The sequence below is a fragment of the Phoca vitulina genome, unplaced genomic scaffold (assembly GCF_004348235.1).
Source record: "Phoca vitulina isolate PV1807 unplaced genomic scaffold, GSC_HSeal_1.0 scaffold9, whole genome shotgun sequence".
Taxonomy (NCBI): Eukaryota; Metazoa; Chordata; class Mammalia; order Carnivora; family Phocidae; genus Phoca; species Phoca vitulina.
In genome coordinates, this window is record NW_022589712.1 from 38,097,036 (window position 1) to 38,110,355 (window position 13,320).

General features: G+C 38.4%; 1 protein-coding gene across 4 annotated transcripts in view; it reads right to left on the minus strand.

Annotated features, from left to right (window-relative positions):
• Nucleotides 1–297: 297 nt before the first annotated feature.
• NKAIN2 (sodium/potassium transporting ATPase interacting 2) overlaps nt 298–13,320 on the minus strand; it is a 972,957-nt gene continuing 959,934 nt past the window's right edge. For 3 of the 4 annotated variants that reach the window (XM_032407952.1, XM_032407949.1, XM_032407950.1), the window contains exons 6-8: nt 8,576–8,657; nt 7,788–7,876; nt 298–4,362 (exon numbers count right to left, since the gene is read on the minus strand). In XM_032407952.1, the coding sequence (XP_032263843.1) occupies nt 7,852–7,876; nt 8,576–8,657 (107 nt within the window). In that variant the 3' untranslated portion in view covers nt 298–4,362; nt 7,788–7,851. The remainder of the gene's footprint in view (nt 4,363–7,787; nt 7,877–8,575; nt 8,658–13,320) is intronic. The other variant, XM_032407951.1, reaches the window with a different exon arrangement.

The following is a 13,320-nucleotide window of genomic DNA, read 5'->3' on the forward strand; positions in this document are numbered from 1 at the left end:
AAAGATTATCTTGACAATCACAGCATTTTTGTGATGGAACGGTTTAAGTAATCTCAATCTCTCTAATATTAACTATTCATAAATGTATTATAAAAGAAATAACAGGGGGTGCCTGGGTGGCTCAGTCAGTTAAACGACTGCCTTGGGCTCAGGTCATGATCCCAGGGTTCTGGGGTCGAGTCCCGAATCAGGCTCCCTGCTCAGCAGAGAGTCTGCTTCTCCCTCTCTCTCTGCTTCTCCCCCTGCTTATGCTCACTCTCTCTCTGTGTCATATGAATAAATAAAATCTTAAAAAAGAAAAAGAAATAACAGAAAAACTTCTAACCCTGAAAACAAACATAATTGGTTGACTATGTTTACATATGGGTACAAGTTACTAGTTTTTAAAAGAATTGGAAGATAATAAAACATATTTAAACATTTTTCACGTTGAGACTATATGGAACCCAATACACAATAATTCAGACACACTTCATGATCTTATACTGTCTTAGGGTCTTCCTGATCAAGGTTCATTCTGATTTAGCAGTCCAGCATCAGTCGACAGATCCCCATCATCTGGGATTTTGTTTATTCTACTCTGACCAGAGTACACATACCAGAATTTGGTGTAGAATGGCGAGTTGTTTGCATTTTCAGGATAAATGGTAAATTCGAGTAATTTCTTACCTCTGTGGGCTTTAGTTTATTGTCTCTGTAATAAGTGGGTTTGGATCCCAAAAAAGTTTGTTCTGCAATGTGACCTACTTAAAATGAGTTTGTATTTCTGAGTTTATGGTCCACTCGTTATAGTACAATGGAATGTTAGCTGTTTCCCTCACTGTATTAGAGATTATGATTTTAACAGTTACCAAATGAAGATCTTGGTACAATCAAAAAATACCATTTATTATTTACCAAATGCACACCCTATCTGAGAACTTGAGGCCGGAATCCTTTCTTTAGGGTACCTGGATAGAGTTGCTTTATTAACTTTTGTCTCTTTTTATGCGACGGAGATATTGTGTGCATTGGACCTCACAGTGAGAAGCCACATCCTGACAGTCATCCACAATGAGCCACATCAACATCCCTTTCACACAGGGAACAAAAGTAAAAACAGGCTTGATCATTTACAAGTTCACTGTGTGGCCAAGAAGTCAAATACTACAAGCTGATCTCCAGCTTCTTGGAAAGCCGCCTCAAAGCCTTTTTTGTTTTCAATCGATTTCTGCATTTTGGCTTCGGGGGGCTGCTGTGTCTGTGTGTAGTGAGAGGAACCCCAACAGCAGCTCAAGCCTGAGACGGCCCAAGTGGGGAGCAGTCTAAGCCCCCTACCTTATATCCCCCTTATTCGGACAGTGAAATCATGGGTATGCAATCACAAATGCCAGGGGTTAATCTTCTCTACTTGCCCATCCCACCCCTACATGCTCCACTGAGAGGGTTGTCAAAGACTATGTCATCAAAGGAATAAGGAATAAATGAGTATTTTAAATTATTTTATTTTAAAAAATTTGGCCTTTAAAAAAAATGAAAAACCTTACCTATGTTAAGCAAAGGTTTTTAATATAGCACCCTAACACCTCCGTCAGCTATTAGCCTGATGCTAACTCTAAATTCCAGATAGAAAGGGAAAAAAAAAGTTCTCTAAATGACAGCAAGTCTATTCCAGGCAGTCTCATAAAAGAACCCTTAGCGTTAGGGGATAATGAAAGTACGTGCTAACTATGACTGAGCTAAAATGGAGCCATGACCTGGCAATTTCTTTTTACTGCTGACACATGCGTCCCTGCATAGCACAGAACACCAGCGTGGCCTTCATGTAAATTTAATAGGGTTTCCTTGTCAATGACATAATCAAACACACTGTGAGAAGGAGCAGGGGCTTTCAGGGATGGCTCAGAAACTTAATCGTTTTTCCATTTATTTTTAAAATGCAAATTACACTAGTAAGTCAAAAAAATCACTCTGTTAAAAATACATTCAGAATTAACAAACGCAAAAAAAAAAAAAAAGACACATCAGGATTGTAACTCTTGCCTTCTGAGTATTAGGTTTATAACAAAAGCTCAGCCTAGAAAAATAGCATTCTTCACCGGATTCTGAGGAGGATTCAGCTGTACAACTTAGATGTTTTTCCAGATATAATCACACTACTGTGCTCACTGCTCCCAAAAAAAGACCTGTCCACTGATTACTTTTTAGTAGTCAACAACTGTTTTTGAAAATTTTGGTCGTGATGATAGTAGTGATTAGGTGGTAGCTTGGCTGTAACTTAAAGCAGGAATATGAGGGCTTGTTCTCTGTGCACTTGAATCTCTATCCACATACATGTCCTAGAAGGTGGAGCCTCATCACAGCATGAATGTACAGTGAAACCTCATTTTAATAGTCACATTAGTTTCTGGCATGTATAGTATTTATACTTTAAGAATCAGAGGACGATACATTGGTAAATAGTTTTCTCATACATTAAACATGCATGTCACTATAAAATCATCGTATGAGGTTTCACTGACATGTTTGCAATTATAGATTTTATACATGTACGTATGGACAAACATATACAAGCCGCTGAGAAAATTTAAGCACAAGTGCTGGAACCTTTTTTTTTTTTTTTTGTAGTTTATGTTCCAATATCACCTTTGTTCCTTTATCGTTTTCAAATGTATATGTGTGTATTTCACAGACATCCATGCAAACACAGTAATGGGACTGGTTTATGTAGATCTGGATGGGCTAAGGTCCAAAGTAGGTTAACCCAGTAACTGAAACTACATAGAAACCAAGAGAAAACATTGCTCCATGCCAATTTGTAACTTTTCAAGTCTCAATTTCACTGCATTTAAGGATGTTGTATTCGTCTAAAAAAAATTGACTTTAGCGTCTCAGGTGGATCCAAGAAAAAACATGACTCTTCTGAGTTCCTGACAAGTCTGAGCTAATTATGTTTTCCACTAATGAAAACCAAATAATGCTTGAATATATAGAACAAAATTTCCTAGGAATTCAGAATATTCCATAAACACATTGACCTACTATTAAGTTTCCAAAGGCATCTTGTTGCCAACTACGTTAACAGCACAGTTTTTCTGCCACAATAATACAGGAGGATTAGAATACACTCTAACACACAACAGATCCCCCAAATACCACAAAGAGATCTCAAATATTTCACCAAGGTAACTATTGCTCCCCCCCCCCCCCCCCAAAAAATAATCTCGTACGCTGAAGTTAGGAAAAAAAGTTCACCTATGTAGGGTCTTCAATTTGAATTAGATATAAAAGAGTAAACATAGCTAATACATATTCAGTTGGCCTCTGTTGATAGAAATCCAGAGCTGTTCCTGTGTTAGTAGAAGACATTTGTAGATACTTATAAAAGCACCTAGAGTGCGAGAAATAAAATCAGTGAGTTAAGCCATTTCTGCTCTCTGCTTCCAGTAGATTAATGAGTTTAGTAGATTAATAAGTTTTACTTTGTCCCACCCAACCCCTTCAAGAAGACCATATTTAAGGATTATAAAGAGGACGATTATTGTTGTTGTTATTGTCCTTGTCTGTTTTTGGCCACCATGGAGGGTCAATGGTAAAGCACTTTGCTGATAGCTGGCCGCCTTTGTACATAGACACACTGGAGCTGCTGAGCTATGCGGTCTTGTTTCTTGACATGAAACACACAGACTCGAACTCATTCGGAATTAATAGCAGTGTGTTAGCCTAAAGGAAGTGACTTGGGGAGGTCTGCACTGAGACTCGGGCACACAACTCAGGTGGGTTAAGGCAAGTATGTACGGTATAGCCTTTAGGGCAAACAACCTGCCACTTCGGACTTCGGTTACAAGGTCATCATGGCATGTTTTGTTTGTTTTTGCAATTACATTGCCTACATAGCCGTGGTGCTATCAAGACGTATGGAGTGCAGAAGAGAGGGCTCTCAAACTAATGCGCCCCGGAGGACTTCGCAGCTCGCAGAGGCCGACCGGCTGGGCTGCAGAGGAGTTAGTGACGGCCAGCAGAGGGCGCCAACACGTCTCCTTAGGAACTTTCCAAAGGCCTGGGAGAAAGAAGCCTACTTTCAGGAAATCCAAGATGGGCGTGTCCTGCATGTTTGTTTCAGTTAGAAAGAGGAAGCCAAGTGGAATTAGTGTGTGCCTCTGTGTATGTGTGGGTGTGCATGCACACACGCGCGTGTGCGTGCGTGCCTGTGTGTGTGTGTGTCCCACTGTATGTGGAGGCTTTATGTTTGTTTTGTTAATATGTATATATATTTAAACTCAGTTGCTTCTTGCTCTTCATAAAATGCAGGAGGCCACTGTGAAACAAGTTCTTTGAAAGGTCCAGGAGCTGACATCCTGAAGCCGTCTGTATTATTTCGACCTGGGAGAGAGAACGAGAGAGAGAGAGAAAAGATGTTTTTAATCCAGGGGGAGAGCTCAGCACCTTTTCTCACCTCTCCAAGCACAAGAGCACGCAAAAATTCAAAAAAAAAAAAAAAAAAAAAAAAAAAGTCCAAGCCCCAATTTTGTTTTAAAAGAGACAACTAACCGCCTGGATACAGAGGCCACTTATGATCATTTAAAGTCCATTTCTGGGGGCAAATTAAATGAATACGTATTGCTGTACAATTAGGCTGCCAAAAAGAATGCAGTGTTTTCAGATGTTACTAATAAGATACCATGGGATATTCTCACAGTTTACAGTGCAGGGAGCCCAGACAGAGCTCTACGCACTATGGCACGTAGGTCGGTGGTCGCCAAAGCCCCTACTTTGTTAAACAATTAACCTGTGGACACAGGAATGTTTTTGGGCAGCAACTTTATAGCTATTATTTGCTTCAAAGAGGTTTGCCAAACCCTAAGACATAAATTAATGTAAACCTTTTCTTTTAGGATGGGTGATAGATAATCTAAAGAATCACAGGCCAAGAGCAGGCCAAGAAGTTTCACCTAACCTAACCAAAAAAGAGAGGTCTTCTATTCAGTGACCGTAGGCGCTGAAACATGGCTGTGAATGGAAGTCAGTCAGGGCAGTGTTTTCAAAGCTCTCAGCCACAGATCGGGTATAATGGAAGCCCCACAGCTAAAACTGTACATTACTTTTAAGCATTTGCTTTCCTTGTAAGGAACAGCTTTTATTCCAGTTGCTATATAATATCGTTAAAGTGCCTGAACTGGCCCATGATGTTAAATTACTCTTACTTTATGAGACTTATTTATGGCAGGTTGACAGGAAAAGCTACACCCCAAAGGACAAAGACATAGGAAATGTTCGGGTGCCTGCCTCTCAGCAGGGGATCAGGTCTGTGCGTGACTCGCTTTTGGTTTTTCACAGGATTTGAATAGGCAATGGCTCTCAAAGGAGTGGTCTTGAGGCCTAGGATGTTGAAAAAGCCCTTCATTCCTCACTGCATAATGTAAAATCAGAAGGGGATAAAGGGAGTGCAGAGAAAGGGAGGGATTCAGGCATGTTTGGAAGTATGGCAGCTAAGTTAGTGTGGAGAAGTACAAATGAATAAATTGAAAATCAGGAAACATAGTGAATGCCAGAGCAAACTTGCAGGTCTGTCTAAGAATTTGGAAAGAATTCTGAACTAAAGGATGAGGAAAACTGGTTGATAATTGGGGGCTGCACAAATAACAAGTTGTGTGACCTTTGTTCTCCTTTCTCTTCATCCAGTTTCCTCATCTGTAAAATAAAATCTTAGTGTTGCAGTATTTGAAGTCCCACAGGGGATGTTCTATAGAAGGGACAGGATTGTATTTTGACTAGCGATTTATTATATACAAGTATTTCGAACTTCCTAAATTTGAATTTCATTAAACATTTTACTTATTTCATGAGCAGTGAGACTTGAAACTTGTTACATACTTTTACCATTCCCAGGCAGTAAGGAAGAAAATGATATTTTTATTACTTTTGGTTTGGCATTTAAAGTCTTCTATTTAATAAAATCATGGGAAGTTTTGCCCTCAAGGAATTTAATGCTGGATATTAAATTTGCAGAGTCCCCTCTTTAAAGACAACATTAGTATTATAAATGCCTGATTTGAAACAATATACTTGATTGCATATAATTAGCATTCTCATGTTATTATTGTAGCTAATCCTACATATAGGTTACATGTCATTTATTATAACTTGATCACATTTATTGATCATTCATATTGATCAACACAATGAAGTGCTACTTGGTAAAGAAATGTTATGTGATATTGTCAGAAGCAAGCAATTGCAAGCTTTGTAGGTGTTCTGGTCTACTCTAAAGTACAAACATACTGTTACATGTTGCTTGGGTGGATATTGTATGTGATACATTGTTTACAGAGGAAATCCTTTGGGAATGAAATATAGTACATATTTATTTCTGACTTGATAAAGTCTTTTCATGAGTAATGTTCATTAACATAACACTGTTGCTACTAATAATAAGTTATGTTTATTAAGCATTTACTATGTGGCATACTTTATGTCTTATGTGCTTCTAAATTCAGAATAATTATATGAAGCATGTATGCTATATAATCTCTATTTTTCAGATAAGGAAACTTAAGTTTGATGAGAATAAAGTTATTCAAATAAAGTTGTTTGTCCAAGATCGTAAACAATTTTATCTCCAGTACTCTGCCTTTTGTAGGTCATCTTAACCACTGCTCCTTACTGCTTTGCCTTTATTTTTTAACAGACTACTTTATATAAGGCTATGATACAATATTGAGAAGAGTGGTAAAGAATTTAAAAGGTTTATCATTTTAGTTTTTGTGTAAGCTATCAAGTCTTCCTGGGAGAATAGGAGACACATAGTCTAAATAGAAAACAACTGCACTACTAAGCAAAAGAAAAAAAGAGAAGTATCAGAGGAAAAAGAGATTTATTGAAAATCTTCCATAAAATATGTATTTAAGATACAATTTGAAGGATAGTGGGATTTCATCTTGGAAAAAAATATGTTTGGTGTCAAGAGAACAGCATGGACAGTTGGAAAAATACCAGTCACGTTTGCAGAAAGCAAGAGTTCTAGTTTGGCTGGCAAAAAAAAAAAAAAAAAAAAAGGATAAGGGGAGATATCAGACTATTAATGTCTTCAATAGATTATAAGCTTCAGGAGGACAGGAGCCAGTTCTTATTCATTATTACATTTCCCAGTGTCTCCTAGCATCTTCTGCATATGGTTGGGAGTCAAGAGTTGTTAAGGGTTGAAGAGAAGAGATAATATTTCAGCAGAACATTGGGGCTGGATCAGAGTCTACTTGCAGGCTATGGTGAGGAGAGTGGACTTTGTTCAGCAGGTAATAGGGATTCATCAACAGTTTGGGGGCAGGGGAGGGTATAGTCAAAATGATACTTTGAGAAGATTAATTTGGCAGCTTCATGGAAGATGGGTTAGAGATACTAAAATTAGAAAGCAACAGGTAATGAATGCCTGAATTAGGGCAGTGGTTGCGGGGATACTAAAAAGAAAATGTGTGATGCATTTTTTGCAGAGGGGATGCTTTGAATGACATATAGCATTGGCTGAATTCTGAACTGATAAAGTCCTTTTTATGGGTGGTGTTACCAAATACTTCCAAAGAAAAATGCAGGCGTGATGCATAGATCATTCCCTGTTTAAGGAGAAGCTTACAAGGAGGTGTATAAAAATTACTTTAATCTCTTGGAGGAGGAGAAATACTCTAAAAATCCATGTATTATCCTACACATTAACAATCTTAAAAGGTAAAATGACTCAATGGTGGAGGACAACGACGACAAACACATATCTTCAAAGAGAGAAGCTCACATTTCAAAATGAATTGGAATCTTACTTTCTATTTTGATCTTCGCTTGCAATTCAGCATATCACTTGATGCTGATATATAGAATTTGTTATCAGTTGTTATCCAAGGGAATTTGCCTAAACACAGATATAAAAATCAGGCTCTGATTGTATGTCTGCTCTCTTGAGTGCTAGAGCTAAGGGTCTGATAAATCTCAGTGTTACTATTCTGGCTTAATTTTCACTTTTCACATCAGAAAAATGATACAGAGCATTATTGTTCAGTTTTTTTTTTAAATTTTTAACACTATATATAACTAAGGTTACACTATATATACTAGGGTTATACTATATATAACTACATAACCTATCATTTAACATCCAAATGAGAATACTTTTGAGAGGAACACGAGATACTGGTAATAACTATGCCAGGACAACCGTGTAAACTGAGACTCTCCTGGGAAAGCCAGAACACATAGTTCATATAGAGTTACATATTACTACCTCCAACGTTATATCATTTTCAAAACATACAATTTTAGGGTAATTCAAAGAAGAAATATATTAATAAAGGCCTTTTACCTAAGTTGTTGATACTTATATGTAAGACTAAAGGTAACTTTAGAGATGGCATTTCAATAAGTTAAATTTAAAAAAGAATTATGAAGAAAATGTTATTAGAATTATCCCAGTCAAGACAATATTAATAGAAGAGAAAATACTGAAAGTACATAATTGGAGGAAAGCTCCTTGCCATCTATTTTGTGCCATGATAATGTTTACTTAAGCATCTTTTAGTATCACAGAAGGATATCTGCAAAGTAAAGTACTTACATGTACATAGGCTGTAGTTGTAAATGAGATGTCTTCTGAGGCCCTTGATAGCCATAAGAATCAAAGCCACCTATGAAATCAACTGAAAAGGGACAATTGCTTTCATTAATTAACTTTTCAAGAGCTCAACATTCATGATCAAGATCTCACACAGATTACTCTTCTAAACCATTTAATAATCTATTAAAACCAAAGTGATTAATTGTGGAGGAAAACAGATAGTTTCTTCAGGGTAGTGATTTTTCCCCCCTCAACTGTGAGATTCAATTATTGCATTACAAGAATCTATTCACTTGGGAGAAGAAATTATGTACTCCTCTCAAGCAACCAAGACCTAATTGGAGTAATAAAACTCACTTGCACAGCAAAGATGCTATATGTCTTTTTGGTTAGCGTGGAGATTTTCTGCAACACATTACAAATATAAAAAATAATGATTGCTTAAGTGCATGTATCTATCAGCAATTGCAGCACTAGTAATAATATTATATACTATGATTGTCAAGTACAAGGTGCTATGGGAGAGCTTGTGTAAATTAACTCAACACGGCTGTCCCCGCCATTATGTGGTTTATAATCTGAAATAGGCAATCTGAAATAAAGATTTGGAGCAAAGTCTAACCAAACATTCAAATGCAATACATACCTAGATATTTGAGGTACAACAACATATAACAAAAGTTACTGTGATAGAGTATATCACAAATGGCTGCAACAATATCTCCTATTCCGTATCTGCTTACAGTGTGATCTTGACACTCCTCCCATCTGGTGGTTTTGGTCTGTGTCCCTTCCTCTTGATCCTGTGTAGAACTTAGTGGCCACTTTGACCAATAGAGTATGGTAGAAGTGATCCTATGTGACTTCCAAGGCTAGATCATAGAGATGTCATGCACTTCCCCTTGCTCTTTTGAGATGCTCTCCTGGAACACAGCCACCATGTCCAAACTAGCCCACATGGAGAGATTAATGGAGACCCCATGGGTATGTATTTTGACCAAAGGGCTAGCTGAGGTTCCTGCCGATAGCCAGCATCACCACCCAGACACATGAGAAAAAATGCCTCCAAATGATTCCAACCCCAAGCTGCTCAGGCAACCCAGTCATGGCGTCTTCCCAGCTGAGGTCTCTGATGTCAGGGATCAGACAAAAGCCATCCTCACAGTGCCCTGTCTGAATTCTTACCCACAGACCCATGAGCATAATAAATGGTTGTTTTACACCACCATTGCTTCCAATGTTCCAAGTTTTGGAAGCAGTAGTTGCTGGAACAGTAAATACTAAGAGTTTTGTTTTTATTTTTTCTTTTCCACTCCTGGGTATGAAGGTTGTGTGGTAGGGATAAAAGAGGTAAAACAATGAAAGGCTGGCAAAAGAGATGACAGGAAGGACAGAGCAAGGGAAATCGAGACTGAATTAGGATGCCTGTGGATATCTTTACTTCTTCTAGAGTCATATTCTATACTGCTTAGCTTTGACTAGTTTTTGTTCTCTTTTTAGTATCCTAAGTGCTACAGGTAGAAATTGGAGCAAGGTGTGAAGTAACATCAAGTCTATGATGTTTGTTTGTTTAGTGGGGAAATCTTTACTTAGGAGATTTTATTTTTTAGAGCAGTTTTAAGTTTATGGCAAAATTGAGCAGAAAGTACAGAGAGTTCCTACATAGCGTCTGTCTCCACACACACACAACCTCTCCTACTGTCAACATCCTCTACCAGAGCGGTAACATTTGTTGCCATTGATGAATCTACACTGACACACCCTCATCACCCAGAGTCCAGAGTTTACACTAAGGTTTGATGTTTTAAACTATGTTTTTTGATGCATGTATAATGACATACATCCACAATGTTAGTCTCACACAGAAGAGTCTCACTGCCCTAAAAATCCTCTGGGCTCTGCCTTTTATCCCACCCTCCCCCAATCTCTGGCAACTACTGATTTTTTTTTTTTTTTTACTCTTTCCATAGTTTTGCCTTTTCAAGAACGTCATATAGTTGGACTCAGTATGTAGCCTTTTCTGATTGGCTTCTATCCCTCCATAGTGTGCATTTGAGGCACCTCCATGTCTTTTTATGGTGTAATACCTCATTTCTTTTTATCCTGAGAACACTTTTTTGAGGCTGAATTTCTCTTCTCATCAAACATGGAACAGTCTAAGAACAAAGGGCCTGACATTAGAAGGATGAAGGTTCAAACACTGCTTTGACCACTTTAAGGCCAGCTGTGTGACCTTACACAAATCATTTAACATCTCTTAAAATAGGAATTAAAATACTTATTTCATACAATTAGTGTGAGGATAAAATGAAATAAGGTATGTAGAGCCCTGGGTGAGACATATGGTATGGAAGAAGAAAATTAAAAGCCCCTGAAAAACTTCAGGATTTTCTTTATAATTCTTCTAAGCCATGCAGTATAGGAGAAAGAAAAACAGGAAGTGCGTAATTCGGGACAACCATGGAATTTTACCAAGTATTTTACAGAAGATGAACTAAAAGAGAAGGAATGACCTTTGTTTTCTGAATTGCCCACCTTTGTACATTAGCTAATATAAATGGCACCAGAAGAACTATACCATAATTGAGTGGCAACTATATTTAAAGTTTGTATTTTGAGAAATTATTGTCTGATTGGAGATTCATTGCAGATAGTGACTAAATTCCCTTTTATTTGGGTTCGCTCTTGTCAACAATGAGACTTAGTTAAGGACTAGTTTGCTGAGAGGTGTTCACAGCATTAGAGTTTCCTTGTTCTGAGGTTCCCTTTCAGTAGGATGGTCCCCACCCTGGCGCTGGAGAATAGAGTGGGCTAGAGTAGAATAAGATCACAGCAGATGTAAATGGTAAGGTCTCCTCCACTGAAATTGAGATCTAAGTCAGACTCAGGTTTATTGTTGTTATTGGTGTTATGAAATATTTCCTTGCCTGGTTTCCAGGAGTTTGAGATGGATAGCAGGAAAAAAAAGATGGTAATTACAAACCAAAGATTGTGGACTGAACCAAGGGATAACTAGAAGAAACCAAGATGAATCTTCTAGTCCAATGGATAGAATCAGGACCCAAAATGGAAAATAAAGCTTGAGTTGGGAGCAATGTAGACCAACCTAAGACATGAGAAAAAGCCATAAGAGACTCTAAACTCTAGGAAACAAGCTGAGGGCTGCTGGAGGGGAAGTGGGTGGGAGGATGGGGTAACTAGGTGATGGGCATTAAGGAGGGCACGTGATGTAATGAGCACTGGGTGTTATCTGCAACTGATGAATCACTGAATTCTACATCTGAAACTAATGATACACTATATGTTGACTAATTGAACTTAAATAAAATAAGTTAGGGGTGCCTAGGTGGCTCAGTTCTTTAAGCATCTGCCTTCGGCTCAGGTATGATCCCAGGATCCTGGGATCGAGTTCCTCATCGGGCTCCCTGCTTAGCGGGGAGCCTGCTTCTCCCTCTGCCTGCCGCTCCCCTTGCTTGTGCGTGTGCGGGTGCTCTCTCTCTCTGACAAATAAATAAATCAATAAAATCTTTAAATTAAATAAGTTAAAAAAAAAAAAAAAGAGAAAAGGCCAGTAGGGAAATGAGCTGTGTCCTGAGTATGTGTAGTGAACAGTGTTTGAGTTGCCTGGGGTTTGCTCTTATTAGCCATGATCTATCTGGAGTGGGGTTTGGTAGAGCTGCCTTACAGCTACCCGAGTGGGGAGGGTCACACTAAAACTACGGTGGAAGGATCGCTGCCATTGTTCTGATCATTCAGATCACCTGGAGCTATAAGAAGGCTCCAACAGCAGGTGACTCAGAACAAACATGAGAAAAGAGGAGGATCTGAACGCAACCAGGATGGATTTTTACCATTTCACTCATGGAGGCGGGGGGGGGGGGGGGGGGGAGGCATTCAAATTTAAACAACAATCAAAGGGAATATTTTCTGTTGTATATTTCATAAACATGACTGAGTTCACAGCCAAGGAAATTATGGAAGGTCAGTTTCCACACATATTCATTCTCGGTAATTTTTTTGGATGTCTTCCTGAAGACCTGAGGGAGAGGAACAGCCGTAAGCTGCATCCGCCTGACTACTACAGTTAATCTTTTGGTGATCAGTGTAGGTAGACTCGATTCCTTGCATCTTTACAGATGGTGCTTCAACCACATCTGGAACTCTTTGTGGTGCCATGTGGGTGGAAAGCAGAAGTAGGAAAAAACCAGTTTTTTCTTTCTCAAAAAACTGGATCACTGGGGTTAACTTACCTTTTTTAGAATACCCTTAATACCACTTTGGTCTGTTTTCCTTTTCTTTTACATAATTGCATTTATTTAGGCTCTAAAGAGGCTACCACATGCTGTAAAACTTCTCTGAGCAATAAGGGTCATAAAACACCTGACAGGTCCTTTTCTAAGTAATTACGATGGCATCTAGATGTTTGGCTCATCGCTCATCTCTGCATTATTTAGAAAAGAGTACCTTGTATTCCTCAGGAATCTCCTTAACTCCTGAAAATAAAAATAAAGTTCCAAACAACTGCACAAAACTTAATAGTTTCTAAAGCCCTTTCAGGTGATACCAATTATCTTTACAAAATTACTGTGAATCGGGAGGAACAATTATCTTCACTTTACAGATAAATACAGTTTTACTTGACTGCTTCGGGGCACACAACAGCTGAGGAGAGGACTGGAAGCTAGGTACTCTATTTCTTTCCTAAGTGTGTTGAAAAAGTGATTTCTGCTTTCCACTCGGGTAAA